An 18,349-nucleotide genomic window follows, 5' to 3' on the forward strand; every position below is an offset into this window, starting at 1 on the left:
AATCCACCTTAAGCAAACCAGCACAGCAAGTGCTGATACTGACCTGAGCTGGCTATAAACAAGAGACTGTTGTGACGCACATTACCAAACCAAGAAGCAACAGAAGTAGCAGGAAACAGTTCCACTGAAACTGTAGATGTTTGTGTATCTTAAGATACATTCCAGGCACAGAAATTCTATTGAACTACTGAAAAGAAGTTTTGGATGACTACTCTGCAATTACTCTAAGGGACGGCCATGCTCTGCAAGGTTCAAGCAAATGTTTCTGTTTTTGTCTTGCAAAAGCCAAAATTGGTCTTTTTTGTGTTTTCATTAATAAGGCTCTTAAGACATTATTTATGATCTAAATTTTGTCAATATATACTTATCTCAGCACTAAGAAATTTCTATGTCCTATTATATATTGCACAGGACTCAAAATTCTTACAAAAAGTACTGAATTACTAAGAACAAAAATAAACTATAGGAACTCTTCCCCTCACACTAAGGGGCATTCCAGTCATTGCTCTTTACCTACATGTATYTGCTAAAGGAGGAAATTTTTAACTCACCTTTGCTAGCTACCCTTAGCTGAGATCACACTGGAACAATCTAGTTACACAGTCTAGAATAGTGATTTCAGTTAAGTAATAATTTTATATGAATTACATAACTGATATGTGACTGCACCTCACTATTTTCATGTCCAAAACAAGTTTAAGAAATTACATTTATATATATATATATTTTTTTCTTTTTTATAAAAGGGTTTGAGATGCTTAAAATATCTGACCAAGAGTGTAGAAACTGGTATCTCTAATCATAAGTCTGGAAGTAACCCAGTAGAAAATTACTCCTTTGTATTTATTTTTCTGCCTGTGTTAGTTTTCAGCCAGGTAAGGACCCTGATCCAGCTCAGCCTGTAGCTACATAAAAACTAGTGTTGGCTGGGAGAATACAGAGGGAACACATCATCATCCCATCTGGCAACAGCAATGTTTCATCTGCTTGAATCAACCATGAAACTATATAAATGAAAGTTAGTAAGCACTTCAAAAATGAAGCTATAAGTGTTTATTCCTGTATTGTTAAATAATGTAGATATTAAAACTCATTTCCTCATCTTCATTTTACTTACTTTAAGCTAAAGAAGCCACCAGAAATGCACAGCTAAAAAAGTGACATTATTATTATTAATATGAAAATTATAGAAATTATTCTTGTAAAAAAAGAAAAATTGGCAAGTTACAACAGTTATCCAGCTGGTAACCACAATGTGGTGCTGATCTTGAGAATGCAATACTACTTAGATTTGTCCCTGCAAGAATGAACTGTCCTTAGGGAAATCTCAAATACAATAAAAATAAACACATACTCTTCTCGCGCAACACAAATGGTTTCTGGATGATTTTCCTTTCTTTTCCTATTTATTATGTAAGGGATGTACAGAAATTACCAATGTAAGGAAAAAACCATGCTCAATGTTCATGGGGGTTTTCCCCCCAACATGGTCGCAATGGCTATTCAGTGCTTCTGTGGCCAAACCGAATTTTATTCAAAAGTAGATGTGAATTTTGGATCTACACCATAGACAGGTACAAAATATCTTATAATATTTACTATGTCAGTAGCTCTAACTTTTGATGTTTAAATAGTTTTATCTCAGTACTTTTTTTTTTTNAGTGGCTCTTGATCTGCTACACATGCCTTCATACATTAGCACAGCAATACTGATGCTGGAGTTTTCATGTAACTGGAAGTGATATCAATGCCAGCAGAAACTAGAATTCTTTGAAGCAAATTCCAGTCTGAAAGGTATCCTTCATTTCCTTTTAAAGCAAAGGACCTCCCCCTCCGCCAACACTTTCTGACTGAAAACCTGATGCCATGATAATTGTAACATAAATACAACTTTACTACATTAAAAAACACAATGGAAAGTATATTTATATGTTTAAGAGATAAAATTTAAATTTTGAACAAGACAACCCACTGCCCTAATTCAGGTAGCTAGAAATCAGAACTGCTAAAGAGTAAGATTTAAAGATTTATAACTATTCCTACAACCAGAACATCATCTTCCTTAAACTCAATCTCTGGATCCTATTAGACCAGAATAAGCCCTCACACCTTTCAGACAAACATAAATCATAGGAAGAAATCAAAATTCCCTTCTAGTGCTGGGTTATACAACTGGCTGGATATGMAATGTTACTACAACACTGGAAAGCCGCAGGTTTCGGTGCTATGCAGAGCCTGCTCTTTTGAGGTATGCACTTCTGTCTATCAGACAGATTTCCCCAAGCACCTACATCTATCTGTCTTGTCTTGCTGTAAACTGAAACTAGCTTGGGTGAGAACTAATGGACAGGAGAAGGTCACAGGCAGGAGAGAAATAACCATCATCCAAACTTACCAGAAAAATTCTGATTAAAGAATGCTGCCACAAAATTATTGAAGTGCTGAAATAATACCAATAATTATTCTAAAGTGATCTCCATAATATTACTTGGAGGTGCCAAACAACTATTGAAGAATTCYAATTATTTAAGCAATATCCCAAACTCAATAAAATTATAAGCAGATGCATAAGAGAGATACTAAACAAGTAGTTTTAAAACAGCTAAACTAGGGCAAGACATAGAAAATAGTTTTGCTTCTAACGGCAAAGGAGATAAACATGAAATTTCGTAACACAAGGGCTAGGGTGTGTTGGCTTTAGGTACAAACCACAGAACACCTAAAATCAGTGTGATACTTAAGTGCAGATATCCMATAGGGAGAGGAAGACGCCAGTTGCCTAACAAGGTCAACCTGAAAAGCATTTTGTCTCCTGCATAAAAGTTCCAGTAAACCACTTGAAAATACACTTTATTCACTGGAGGCATTCAAAAGAATGCTCATTTTCTGTATCTACATTAAACCACTTTTTAAATCAGCAGTAGAAAAAGAAGTCTGATATTTAAGCATTCACGTAATAAATAAAAACACAAGATCAACCTGACCCATACCAGTGCCTTTCAAAGATTTCACAGAAGACTGGGGTTTCTGCTTAAGGAGATTAATGCTTTTCGAGACAAAAAAAAATGGCATGACAATACGAAAAAGATCTTCAAAATGCATTCACAAAAATCTAATTCTCCACAAAAAACGATAAACAATACAATAAAAATATAAAATGTAAAGATGAGTTTGATCTCTCCAGCTTTGGTACTTCAGCATTGTAAAAATACTATCTTTAATCATTTTTTTCTGTGCCGATCATTTAACTGATGTTAACAGACGTATGTACTTCTAAGTGCCTAAACACATATTCCAAATGAAAGAAATCTGGCCATCTCCACACAATGAACTTGATGCCCATCCTCAGCGTATGGGATCTCAGCAACCAGTTACAATGCACCATTATGGATGCCTACAAGGAAGTCATTCACTATCACGCTAGCTGCTGGACAGCTGCACCGTGCCCGGCCCTCATAGCCCGGCTCTGCAGGCGTCCAGCTACGTGGCATCTTTCCTGCCCATTGGAATATGACTTGCAAGCACACCTAGCGTTCCTTGGCTTTCTTGGAAGGATATCCAAGCATACAAGCAAGGAAGAAGCCCCAGTAATGAAGCCAGATGACTGAATTAGAAGATGAAGAGCTGAAAACAGCATTTTATATCTCACTCTTCTACAGTGATCATATGTATACCTCCATCTCCTTAATCATTAAGATAGACAAAAAAAGTTCAATGTCAAGAAAAATACAGAGGGAAGTGTAATTTGGCACATACACCATTTCAGTCCTATGGGGGGAAAATGGACGTATCTAAATATCCTTGCACGTTTGYTGGAAATGCTTTATAAAGCAAAAATCTATACAGAGTAGTAGCATCTGCTTTCTCCACTACTTGCAAATAACTCTCCTCGATGCAAATTCTTTAACACAGTGCACAGCTGTTTTTCCTCAGTCAAGTGTGGATAGATAAATCTATTCTAGTTCTCCCATTTTTATCCTACTACAATACTGCAGTGTCAACTCCTCCAGCAACTACTGCTCATGTAGAATTTCTTGCTATCACAAGTTACTTGCCCCTGGTTTTCTCAGTCAACCCAAAGCTCATATTCAGCCCAAAGTTAGCAATATATGAAACCCATTCTTTCTGCTTTTTTGCTCCTCCCCCCCMAAAAAAATCTCTCCATGCTACTGTCCTTACCACTGAGTTTTCAATCAGGAGCAATTCAGCCCATTAAAATATTTGAGTTTTATAGGTTTTGTGCAATATTTTGTTCTATTTAGTGTTTTAAAAGTGTTAAGTACCCATGTCCATAGAGTATTTTGTTCTTCATGTAGCTTTGTCAGGGTAAAGATCACAACAGGGTCAGTGTGCTTTATGAAAACTAATGAATTTCCTAAGATTCCTATAGGATGGAAAGGTATTGCTATCACTGCCATTTCATACCTGGCAAACATGCTTCAGATGCTGCAGTCACATCTACCACAGATTTCTTTTAATGAAAAAAGAAATTTCCATAATTTGGCATCTCAAGACAACCATTCAGAGGAGGCAGCAGCAGGAATCATTAAAGCCACTCTCAGAAGCCCTCCGTATCTCACAATCCCAGCTTCTCACATCTGTCCCAACCGTCTTGCTCAGTAGTTCCTAACATCACCATGCAGACTCCCATCCCAGGTATCTTTCCAACTACCTGTCCTGCATTCCTTCCTGAGCTATGTCTCTTCCCATTTCTACTCCATTCTTCATATTTCTTTGCCTAGCAAGTGCCAGAATCCTCTCCCCAGCAGTTTCTCCCAAGTTCAAGCTTTTTGTTGCTCAAATCTCTTTGATTTTATCCCTCTGATTTTTATCTCAGCTTCAGACAGACAACTGACATGATAAAAATAAGCTCCATCTAAGAGTACAATTTAGTGATAATTGAACTAAATAAACTCTTAAAGCAGAAAGAGTTGGGACTGCTTACTAATAAATATTGGGTTATTTAATGGATCTTTATAGTTCTTTTAAAAAGTTATAAAAACATCATCCGTAAAGTAGGTTTGTACACTACTAAGCTGTGAAGAATTCAGGCACATTTCCAATGGAATTAGTCTTTGACTTCATAAAGCATTGCTCTTGGGGGGGGGGGGGAGGCTAACACAGCTCAGCAGATAATACACGTCACTTACAGTTGTATTCAATTACATATTATTTTCTGAAAATAGTAGCACATGTGAAGTTTCCTCAAAAAAGTTAAAATCTGTGGTTGGTTCACTAAGGAAGTGGTTTTTACTTCCCAGTTGCAGATAAAATATGAAGTCAGAAGAAAACACATACTGATGGTATGGCTAAGCTAGGTAACTTCTGTTTGGCTCTCCAACTTCACTGCATAAAGTAAGTGGAAAACAATCATTAGGTATTGAAAATTTTTATCTATTGCTAGGAATATGTGTATACATACATGTATACAAGTGTGCCTGTCTGTATGTTCATATACATAAAAAGCCCTCTATACAGAAAACCAATAGATATAGAGGAAAACAGTTGCTACTAGTTTTGGCCTCTGCGTGGCAAAATATTTTGCAGTAAAGATAGAAATGGACTTCTAGAAATACACCTACAGCTCTGGCTGGGCCACACAATGACTGCCCTCTGTTTTGTGTTCTGAGGGAGATAATTATTCAATCATGTATTTTTGACAGAACTAAGTACAATCACAATGTTTGACCACAGTGTAGCTGAAACAACATTGCATAGGAAATCACAATTTCTTTACTGATAGTTCTTGTCATTGCAACTTCAGTTTAATTTCCARTTCTTCTGACAGCTACTATGTACATCAGTCTGAAATTACACAATATCAGTTCTTTTTTAGATGGCTATTCTTTGAAGAATTAGGAAGTCATGTTCACACACTCCTTCAAAAAATGTGAAAGAGTGTAATGAACAGCAATAGCAATTTAACCTTTCTCAGGATAAGCATCAGAAATGAGAATGAGAGGAGAGATCTTGCCAAATGATTTTACTTACTTTGGGGGTAAGAATATGAAGTTCCACTCCAGATCTAGAATCAGTAGCAAAAGCTTTTCCTTTCAACCTCAATCTTCCCCAATCTATCTTCCGTTTCCATCGCTTCATCTCACTTACCCCCTCAATCAAGCGAAGCCAAACAAAAGCCCACCTACCTCTCCTACCCTACTTCCATCACCTTCCATACTTACTAACGTTCATCCCAGTTGTCTTCTCACTACCTAGCTAATCTTTGTCTCCAATCCATAGTTCTTTTCATCTAAAATTCGTTGCCTCACAGTTCTCACCTAACTGTTCTCACCATGATTTATAACATTTTACTATTCTCTTTCACTCCTTTTCCTACATCCAAACTGTCCTACTCTCCTCACAGCTCAAGAAAAACAGCTATGAAGTTCACGCAACTCTAAACACATTATAATTCTCTATGGCATGAAAGCTTGGCCAAATTTGGGTGAACTTTGACAGGAATGAAAGATATGCATGGTACAAAGACAACTCTCTTTCTCTTAAAGAAAGGGCAGTGGAACTCTTCAGAGAAAAGTCGTTATGCCTCTCTCCTGACAATATTGCAATTAAAACATTGCTTAGATGTTCAAGGTTTTTAGATGTACATTAATGATTCTTCTAAAAACAGTACACTTTTTAAAGTTTTGAGAGAAAGTTAAGTTAACATTTTTAGAATATTAATTAAGTTCTTTTAATCATCTGTCTTTATGCAGCGAACTCCACATTTCTTATAAGGCAGTTACTAGCACAGAAAGCTATTTGAGCTTTAGAGAAAATACAGGAGTACTATTTAGAGTCATTTTATTTATTTGTCTGGTACTACATAGCAGCAGCATGACAGAGAATTTTACATCTGGCATGAGAGCGAAACGATTATCTATGCCAACCAACATTAAAGGCTGTATTTTTGGCAAAAAAAAATTTCCATTGCTCTCATCTTTCCAGAAACGTTTTATTTCTCTAAAACCAATGAAGATATCAATATATTAAGCAAAAAAGGAGAAAAAAAATCTTACAACCTTATTTTAAGCCATTTAAATTAACATCACAGATTTCTTAAACAGAAAAAAAAGAATTTAGTATTTTACACTTAACGTCTTAAACTGCTGTAATACTATAAACATAGCTTAAGACTACTACATCACCTTCACATATAATTCCACGAATTTTCAAGAAGTCATCATAGAATACTCTTGAATGTGTGATAAGTATCTTCTGCTCCCCTAAGCCCAAATTTAGTCTTGGAAACATATGCCGAACTAATGTCTTGAGCAGACAAAATTAACAAGCATAACTCTAAGTTCCCCATTTTGACAAGTAAATTATTTGCATCTCCAAACATTCATAAAAGAAAAAAAAAGGCAGCAAGAGAATTCGGAATGATGCTCCATCCTCCCTCTTTTATTTAGTGCAAAACATATTACAAAAACTCCAGATTCATGTTTGGAAGTTCCAAAACATGACTTTTCTGTTTAAATTATTTTAAAAAGATTGTACAATTTTAATCAATATGACCGCTTGAATCTTGGTAGGTCCTAGCAAAGCTATGTGAAATTGAGAACGTAGCAAAAGGTTCACAGCTAGAAACACATCACTGGCCTGGAGTACTTATCACACTCCTAGTAACAGTTGGGAAATAGCAGCTAAAGTCATCACACAAATAGAAAAAGAAATCATCCCTCATAAATGTGATGCTCTTCAGAAGAATACACTGAAATGATTGACCACGAAATATCACATAAAAGAGGGAATATATGTTCTACCAAAATAGAGAATAGACAACATAAAAAGATAGAGTCACTGAAAACACAGTGCAAAGAATTTTTGTAAAGTAATACCTCGCTGTTTAGCACAAATAGAATTATTTCTATTCTCAGTAACTAACTTCAAATAAAGGAGAAAGATATTAGTTCGAAACTGACAGCAGTCACATCTGAACTAAGTAACAGAGAAAAGTCAAGCTCAGGTGTCTTGTTGCAGAACACAGTGATAAGCAAATCTGAGCTCCCCTGCTCCCTAGGATGGCCTTTTTAGATAATGTTTAACCTTAATTTAGTAAGGACCATCAGAACAGTTTTCCAAATATAACACAAAAAAGATGTTAGAATATGATATACTTACCTAGTGCAATGAACTGGCTCAAATTATAGACTGCCAAGACACTTAGCAATAGTTAGCTTTGGCAATTTACATTTGCAAAAAGGTAAGAAAATTGTTTTTAACATTTTTTTTTTGACAAGTAAGAGTTGTATTTACCTGTGATGTTTCCCAACATATCCTTACTGTGGCAAATCAAATCTTCACCTTCCCCATCTTTGAAGTTGCCTATTTCTCCATAATAAAGAGCAATCCCAAGCTGCATTATGCGTATAAACATAGGAAGCTGCTGATCAGAGATTGAAAGCTTCAAACTTTCAACTAATGTATGAATCTACAATACAAAAAAAAAAAAAAAAGCAGAAGCAAATAATAATGCACTGTCCTCATTAAAGCCAACTTTTAAACCATACAGTGCCGTACTCATTAGGTATAGGAACTCTAATTTCTGAATACAAAAATTGCTACAACTATGCAATGCAAAGGCCTGCAAACAACGACCATCAAAACATACACTCTTTGAGTTGTTACACAAGAAACCTTCAGGTTGAAAAGTTRAGTGAAAAAAGTATTTTGCCTATACTTCAGGGACTTTTTACAATTATTGCTGGAGAAAATTTTAAAACAGTCACATGGTCATATAAGTACATTTGATTAAATTTTTATTTTCATTATAAAGAACTTCATGAAAGTTTCTGCATTCTAGGTTGTAAAAATTCCAAAGAAAGCCTAAACGTTCTGGTGTTTATACATAAATTCCTTCATTTTGATTCTTTGCCACTGCCCAGTTGCTAGAGGACRAGTAACAGGGTTGGGGATGGGAGGGGGCACATGTTGCACTCCTGGACACGTGTAGCACTACCCGACTGCCCTCAAGAAGGTCTAGCCCCGCTCTTACACTGTCATTGGAACTCATCTGCCCCTCAGTAAGGTGACTCAGTTCACTAAAATCAGCAGAACACTATCTCTTTCTTTCTGTGTTTCCTGTGCACTTAGGCATCTAGTTCAGCTCACCATATTGACAGAAAAAAAATACAGGTAAGTAAACTAAGCACAACTTAATCAAAATCAAAGAGTAYACAGGAATAAATATTTTTGAATAAATTGAAATGTTTATTTTAAAAAAAGAAGAGATAATAAATGACCACCAGCAATGATCACCAGAAAAAAGTTTCACACAAATTTAACTAAACGACTATTGCCTCAGTGCACTCTAGTTATGTGGTTTACGATAGTCCAGTATCCATTAAAAATAACATTTAATAATAATAATAGTCTTTATTACAACAGCAGTACTATCATACATAATATGAAAGACTGTCTACCTTTCCATTATATAGTCTGTTGTCAGACATTTTTTCTTTGTGTTGAAATCCTTAAGCTACATACAAATTAATTTTCCAAAATTTACAGAGCTACTTGGCAAATTTGAATTTAAAAAATAATAATAATTGGGCTTTTTAAAATGAACAGTTACTATCCACACGCAGTAGTCATGTTGTAACCACAGAGCAGAGACCTCAAGCAGTAAACTATACAGTTATGTGATAATTCCTCACTATCACTGGAATTCATATAGACTTTAAAATTTTAGGGTATATAGTCCTATGTAATTGAATATATAAATTCTTGTTTATAAAAATCAAAGAAAGCAAACTTCCAAAATTGTTATCAGTTACTCTAAAATCAAAAAGAAAAAAGAGGAAACAATTCTTTCTAATATGTGGAGTCTTTCATACTTACTAATTTGAAATCATCACACAAAAGAATACTCTTTCTGTAAAAGTTTAGTTCTGATCTGAAGCCTAGTAAAACACACAAGCTACCGGATGTTTGTGTTCAAGTATCCAACATYTTGCAAGAATTCTACTCCAGGTAAGCATTTATATGGCCATTACCATATTCAGAAATCTCCAAATTTGCCTTCTAGCAAAGCAATTAAAGGCCTACAGCTGTGCAGCACATRCAAGAAATAGGGGCATTTGAAAAACTGGACAGGATTACTAGTTAGCTCCCAACCTACTAAATTTACAACAGCTCAGGACTTCCTGGATCATTTCATGAATCAGTCAACTGTTGTTTCCTAAACGAAAGGGGGACACTTGCATAAGATGTTCCYGAGAAATGCTTATGAAAAATTTATCTCAACATCGACTGCTTTGCAGTACATTCACCTGATGACTGAGTTTTACTAAAACTTAGGAAAATTATGGTATAAACTCTTTATCTCAACTTGCATCAGTTCTCAATTAATTAGATGGACACTATGTAAACACCAGAAGTGCTTACTTTTTTTTTTTTTTTGCCATTACTAGCACTAGATAACAAGGGAGAAGAAGAAAAAGAATGCATGTGTGTGTGTGCGTGTGTGCACGATATTGGACGTCTGCCCATTAGTAACCAGGCTTGTCTTGCTAATTCTTCTTAAGTAGTTCACTAAATAGCACCAAGACATTTAAGTTGTCTTTGAATTATGAGAGCTTGGGCTACATTCATAACAATAATATAAGTAAAAAATGCTTTGAATCTTATTACTGGCATTTTAAAACAAAGTATTTTTTCCTCAACAGATGTTTCRCAGACATATTTTTTACCCCACAACTATTATGTTTTCTTTTTTAAAACTTTATGAAAAACAGAAAAGATTAGAGATCATGATTTTATTACTTGCACACTATTACTTACAGTTAATAAAATACGACCAAAAAAATCCCCTGTAGCAAGAAAACATCATTTTGTCATTTTACCAGAAATTTCAAAGTATATTTTGAAAAAAAAAAACCTCAAATTGTTCACATAGAAATATTCCCCCCAAATCATATTTTGGATACTTACTTTAATAATAGACGGCATTTTGGAGTTAAGGTTATCATAAGTAAAATGCAGACGAGTCCTGAAGGAGCATTTGTACAGCAAAGGTTCCTGATAAAATTCAATTTTACCACTAGCATTTCTCTTATCAAGACATACGGTGCAGTCAGAAAAGTTGATCACCTTTCTCAGAACCAGATCAGTAGCTTTAAAAAGAAAACAGTATATATACATGTTATAAAATATATAACAAATGAAAAAAAAATTATATGTACATGTTCTTAACTAGAAAAAAAAATGACCTTGTAACTATTTTGTATTTAAATCAGAAAAGTGTTGATTAATGTAACTAATATTTTGGCAAATATATTCTGTAGGTAATTACATTTAAATCTTCTTATTTCTTATTCTTATTACAACATTAAAAAAAGACATTAAGTACAAGACATTTCCACAAGAAAATGTAATCTTATTTGCAAGTTATTTACTTTGAAATGTTTAAATGCAAATTTATCTCAAAGAGTAATCATAACTGAGCAAGAGAATAAAGAATGGAAGAGAAAAATAGATGTTCAAAATAATTCCATAAAAAAGCCCTAAATAATAAACCTTTACATCATTCAAAAGGCATGTTCAGTTTTCACTCAGAAGAGAAAAAACATGTGAAAAACAGCTTATTTTAACTTCTAGTAAGTCARGCTATTAAGCTACAGTCAGAATTTGAATAGAAATAAAGTGTGGGAGGGAGAATATCACATGATTTTTCTTTTTCTTAACAATGTGTGTCTTCATGAGTAAGCGAGAAAGGTTATGTTTTTGGTTGCTCCTTATCTTACTTAGTAAATAGATGTATTTTTCAGCGGAATAGCGAGCAGAAGAGGCCCTTCTTTTTCTCCAACCCTTTCATAAACTGCACGTCTCAACTACCCAATTGAAGGGTTTGCTACAGAGATTAGAACTTACTCAAATGAGAGTTTCCCATTTTAAAGTTCAACAGGGAAGACAGAGATGTATACCAGTCTCCAGATCTTGGCTGCAGAGGTTAGTATACATTAATCTGTTTCTCTACAGTTTGTTCAAATTTTATGACTAACTAAGCCCATGGCAAAGACTGTTGTTCAGCTGAGTGCTTAAAAAGTGAGGACGAATTCATCATGCTTAATTCAAATTTTCATCCTTGCACTGCACCTTAGATCTTTTTATAAAGTAGCAGTATTGCTTTATGTGCAACGATAAGACTAATGAATATTCCTCTCCAGAAAGAATCTTGCCTATTTTCCAAGATTTTCTTTTGAATCTTCAAACCAAAGTAAGCTGTTATAGTGATCTTAACATGACACGATTTTGTAGTTTTGTCATAGTAATTTGTAAAAATTTTAGCCAGAAAAAAGAAAGAGGTCCAGTGCTTAGGAAATCATACCAAATTTCCTGTTCTACCACAGATCTCCCGGGTAATCTTATTGTGCCCAAACTCATCCTCTACCAAAAGTCAGTAAGAATTCCTAGTCTTGGAAATGTTTTGTGAAGATTGTTAGTTTGAAGACTGAGATGTTCAGATTCTGAAGACCAAGATAAAATTGAAAAGTTGCTATTTTTATTCTGAAAATGTGATATGAAACAAGGTGTGTTTTAAAATTGATGTCACGCTCACTATAGTGCAGCACGTTTTATGACATCTCTAGCCAGTCTAAAGAACTTCAATATAATCACAAGTAATTGGAGCAGAAAGCCTTAAGAAGCTACTGCTCATTCACAAAAATACAAATGGACTGCTTAAGCATTTACCACTGGGGCCAAGTGCAAAATAAAATGCTGTGACTGAAGGATGGCAAGCAGAGGACTTCAAAACACACTATATAATCTTTTGTGATCATTGAAGAAGTATACCTTAAGAATCAATCATTATTAGTATAATTTGCTCTGCAAAATAAAGAACATTGAAAAACTGATAAAGAACTAAAATAGACGGTATCTATTTTCCTTTCAACAGAAAAAGCCATTTTTATGAGATTTCTAATTCTAGATGAATGTAAAATTGCCACCACTGTGATAACTATAATCAAAAAATATCTACTCACCAGAGATATCCATAAAAGCTCGATCCCAAAGCTCATCCACTGTATAGCATTCTGCAGATGTGATATTGACTGAGAGAACAATATCATCTTCCACATATTTCAATATGAGATTGTTGATCACAATGTTGACATTGTTTACAACACGCCTAATCAAACTCTGAACATAACCTATAAAATAAAAACAATTATTTGGAATTATTATGAAGACATGTTGCCAAACTCATTTATTATTAAAGTGACTCCTTCAAAGTTATATGTTACTTTAACTCAGCAGCAAACCAAATACCGCTGCCCTTTATTTGTCCAAAATCACAAGATTCAAAAATGTTTTAAAAGAACATTCAGTGCAGTTAAGTCTATCAGCCTCATGGAAATGCAGCAGAGAATCAGAAAAGTAAAATTCTAGATACTAAGAAACTAACGTGGCATAAAAAATTGTTTTATGATGGCAAAAATTTGCCAAATTAATTTTAAGATGCAAGACTCCAGACTATGGAAGAGCAAGAATTCTAGTAACAGTAACTTTTTTAATTCAAAGACATTTAGATATAGGTTTGAAAAGATGAATGCCCCAGTTATCAGGATACTGTTCAAATATGCATGCATTATACCTACTTCCCCTCTCAACTAGCTTTTAAAAAGAAAAAAAAAAAATCAGTGTTCCTATTTTCTTTCATTCTAAACTCTAATATATCCCCATGATGCTCAGCAAGACCCCTGTGAGGTATAACAAAATAAGTTTCTATCAACAACCAAAATAGTAAGCACCTGCATTGAACCCTACTGGGAAGAAATCCACTTATATTTGTTCAGATGTAATGTGATTGGAAAAATGATCTCGTCTGAATTCCCACTAGGCAGTAAACACTCATATTTTAACAATATGGTAAAGAAATTAAATACTACCCATATTTGTGTCTTTTCTGTATACTGAACGTAACTATGGAGCTAACTAATTTGTGCTGGAAAAGGAAAAAGTCTTAAATTTCTGTGTTGCAAGAATTCATAACATCATTCACATATTCTATCTAAAAATACATCTAGTACATATTATGAAGGTCTAGTTTGGTAACTATTCTGAAAAAAGGGTAGTTTAAAATGGCACAGGTTTAAATCCAGAGGATTAAAGAGTAGTCCTCTAAAATTTATCTTAAGACTCGTTTATACTGGAATTTTAATTAAATTTTAAAAAAATAAAAATAATTTCAAAAAAATTGCATGACCAGTAGGAATAGAGTCAGGCTGCTTCTTCCATTCTATTTTGCTTTCTAGTTATCCGTAGCTTTCACACTCAAATATTGCACTTCATTTTAGAGTATGTGGAGGACTTTACCATTAAATAAATAATTTTCTTCAATACCACAACTGCAAATTTATATATTTGACTCACATCTACATCAAACGTTTTTCCTTTTTCCAGCATTCAAAACATTCAGCAACTTCTTCTTTTATTAGATGTTAAAGGTGCTTTCAGATACCACTAGTAGAATATTTTGATTCTGATTAGATATACTTGTATGTTTTGAATATTAATATTCAATATCTTAATTATACAAAACATACCACATTTCTTAACATAACTCATCCTGCTTCACTTTTGAGCCGTCTGAGTAGTCTAGCTCCAACAGAACAGAAATACCATTTTAACTGTCTTGATAGGATTGAGACGGTATTAAACCTGGGAAAATGTTTTAGAGCTTTGTTTATATAAACAGGGAATCCAAAAACCCCAGTGAAAGTCGAAATTATGACAGTTTAGTACTGTCAGATTCCTAACTTCATCTGAATATACCCTTTTATCTGTCAATCTAATAAAAAACACTGAAAAATATATAGAATAACTTCTTAAAATTCTGTCATTGACATACCTTAAAATAGTAACATATATTTTCAGATTATATTAATTTATAATTATTTCAAGTATTTAAAGGGCATGATTCTTATTTCTATTCCTTTAAGTATGAATAAAGGGGAGAAGAGATCTTATTTCATGACTAGAGTGCTGTAAATCACCCTGTTGTAAACAGGAATTGCTCCAAAGCTTTTGGCTGTTTTTCTTAAGTGCAAGGCAGAAATATGTAGATTAAATAAGCAACAACTATAAGATCACAACCAGTAATCTAGCTACAATCCTGGAGCAGGCTATTAATTTCATCACCGAAATTAAAGCCGTCCCTCCAGAGGTCCAAAGGATTTTTCAGTACTTTGCCTTCAGAGGTCTTTCAAACTCAGTCTAATTTACATTTTCCTGCTGTGGAAAGTATTACAGCTATTACAAATATATTACATATTACAAACATATTATAAATCCAGGATCACAGCAGCAAAGACAAAGAAAAAAAAAGAAAAAAGAAAAAAGAAAAAAGAAAAAAGAAAAGCAAGCAAGCAAGCTGAACTGAAAGTTTCCAGCATTATTCAGGAACAGAGTAACATGACAGACTAAAGCCCAAAATACCAGCTTTCAGCTGCATGTCTTTTTGCTTGAATACATAAAAATCAGAGAAATATCTCCCAAATGAAACACGGGTCAGGGATTTGATAAAAGCTTTGTCACCCTCTTCTGCCAAGACATTTCTGAACTTGTGGTGCAGCATATTGTTAGAAGTACCATGCAAGTACCATCTTCCCAGGTAATTTTAGCTTCAAATACACCATAATCAGATTCTTATGAATGAAGATCAGTGTCTCAGAAGAATATGAACTTAAACTGTAATTTTTAGCATTCAAAAAAAAAAGGAAAGAAAAGCATCAGGTAGTTCACGCATAACACAGAATAAAGACTTTTACCTGTTTTAAAATACAAGTAGAGAATACAGCTGGGGGGTGGTTTTTATTCCTGTAATTTTTAAGCATGACACTGAAAATTCTTCAGTACAGACACTATACAGCAAAGCAACCAAAAGCACCAGAAAGGGTGTAGGGGGAATCCTCTCCTGAGGTACAATACAAAACACATGCGTATGATATTTCCAAATTTGCCAGAAGCCCACGGGCTGTGTCGTGCAGCAAGAACTATGAATGCTCTTTCAGCTCCAACAGCCAAATAATGCTGCAGCAATATAACTCACGGAGTGATCTAATTGATTCAAGAGAATTGATATCATCAGACTAGTGGCATCTCCCCTAAATTTACCAGGGCTGAATTATTCTGCAAGCTAGAAGGTTCTGAGCTAACTAAAGGACACTTTCGACAGTGCCAACAGCAATCTATTAGCTACATCTTTAAGACTAAAACAWTATACAGACTCAACACTGTACTAAAATCTAAAATGTGCAAATTAAAGCTTACCATGGCCATATGCTATGAGAAGGGAATAAGGAGCTCTTGACTGCTTATCTAGGCATTTAACCATATAAATCAGTGTTATTTATACATCAAAAATAAACTGCGCTTAGGAGTCCTCAGTCACATGAAAAATGACTTACAGTGCATCCAGTAAGGTAAGCGTTCCTGCTGACCCATTCTGACAAATATCTGCTGACCCATTAGGGTTTATCAAGGCTGTGCACTTGATGAAGAAATGAGATGGCAAAGGAGGAGGTGACAATATCCTAAAGCTTCACAGAAGCACAAAGTACAGCTAGAGAATTTATCAGACTGTAATGTAAGAACTGTCACCATGTATCACCCATCTGAGCATAATTATCATTCACGACAACACCATGTTCACAAATGAAGACTCGCAAATCCAACTTTCAATACCCATGTTGCATTTGCACTTGTGAAAACGTATCTTTTGGAATATCCAACTTCACAAGATGCTACCATTACAATAAGGAGGCCTCCAGCCTTTCATTGCCCGAGACTGGCCCTTTCCATGGAGAGTCCCAGAAGAAACTCGAGGAAACAAATCTGAGAAACCAAAATCCCGAGATTGTCACTAAGGACAACATAATTCTCTGATTCTCTAGCCTTGGCCCACAGGCGGGCAAGGCCCAAGAAGGAGCCTGCGGAGCACGAGAACTACCATGCTGTCCGTGGCCGCACAGGGGGCACCACCAGCCCTGCAGCTCCCACCCCAGGAACGTTACTTGGCCTTGGAGCTCTCTGACAGCGTCCTTGGCTGTGCAAGGGCCATTCCAAAACAAAATAATACTCTACAGAACATACTATTCCACATACTTCAATGGTCTCTTTCGAGTCAAGTTAAGGCAAATACAAACTTGAGCTTTCTGTTAACAAAAAATAGAAGAAAAGACTAACAGAAAAACTTTCATGTTAGGTTTAGCTCAGTTAGTTAGAGAGGGGTGCTGCTAATGCCAAGGACATGGGTTCAATCCCTGTATGGGCTATGCTAAGGCTTGGACTAGATGATCTCCAGAGGTCTCTTCCAACCTTACCATTCTATGATTCTATGTCTCAAATCCATCGAAATTTACATGCCCCAAGAAAATACAATATAATTCATTCCAGTACTCCCAAGTTTTTTTTTTTTTTTTTTTTTTTATACAAAATGACACCTCACACAAATTTGTATGCAAACTCAAAGACTAAAATAATCAGAAGAACACACACTTTAACCTAACTTTTTAACTTAAAAATTCTAGCCACTCAAATAAAATTTAAGTATTTTCTATCACTACTCAAACACAAGCCAGCTTTTAAAATTACGGTTTACCTGGCGGTAAATCAGGGTCAGGAGGAGCAGACTGTTGAACTCGGCGTGGCTTCACTGCCGATTTCATGCTTTCTGTGGTACTGCGGTTCGTTGAACTGGAACCGCAACTTTCGTGGTCTTCCTGCTAAAGGAAAAGAAAGTAACAAAGTCAACCAAACAAAGAAGAAAAAAATGCAGGGAGAACAACTCAKAGAATTAATCTTCTGTCAGTATTTTTCCTTCGGTACAATTCCATACATTCATCTAACTACGGAAACRATTACAAATTTAACTGGACAATGCAAAAGTGATTTTTAATTATGATTAATGCTCATATTAATGAAAAAATAAGATTCAGTTACTTACTGATTTGAACTGAACAGAGAGTAACTAGCTGCATTGCTGCTGAAATTTTCCTTAGGACAAAGCAAAAGCCTCGCTAGCTACAAACCCCAACACGAGGAACTGCTCCCTTCTATCAGCTTACGCGCCTGCTCCGAGAGGCCGCGGCCGACCCCGGCCAGCTAACCGAAACCACCTCGCACCGCAAAACATTTTCTCAGACTTCTAAAACAGCCAACGTGGAGGAGATAAATGAACTGAGGACAACTGCTCCTCCTGAGCTTTGATATGATTTATTTACCTTTAGGCGTTTAGAAATAGGGCTCACCATTAGAGAATAGGATAAAAAAAACTTCCAACACAAAATTCACACACACACAAAAAAAAAAAAAAAAAGCATTTGAGATAAAAAGTGTTTTAAAA

At 35.0% G+C, this 18,349-nt stretch overlaps 1 protein-coding gene across 7 annotated transcripts in view; it reads right to left on the reverse strand.

The window, feature by feature from the left end:
* VPS13B (vacuolar protein sorting 13 homolog B) overlaps positions 1-18,349 on the reverse strand; it is a 464,422-nt gene that overhangs the window by 405,310 nt on the left and 40,763 nt on the right. For 5 of the 7 annotated variants that reach the window (XM_085301811.1, XM_085301721.1, XM_085301489.1 and 2 more), the window contains exons 4-7: positions 17,606-17,729; positions 12,987-13,154; positions 10,933-11,114; positions 8,257-8,431 (exon numbers count right to left, since the gene is read on the reverse strand). In XM_085301811.1, coding sequence (XP_085157937.1) covers positions 8,257-8,431; positions 10,933-11,114; positions 12,987-13,154; positions 17,606-17,729 — 649 coding nt within the window. The remainder of the gene's footprint in view (positions 1-8,256; positions 8,432-10,932; positions 11,115-12,986; positions 13,155-17,605; positions 17,730-18,349) is intronic. The other 2 variants (XM_085301417.1, XM_085301642.1) reach the window with 1 other exon arrangement.

The sequence above is a fragment of the Rhea americana genome, unplaced genomic scaffold (assembly GCF_003343005.1).
Source record: "Rhea americana isolate MKP2758 unplaced genomic scaffold, rheAme1 scaffold_0, whole genome shotgun sequence".
In the NCBI taxonomy this organism is placed as follows: Eukaryota; Metazoa; Chordata; class Aves; order Rheiformes; family Rheidae; genus Rhea; species Rhea americana.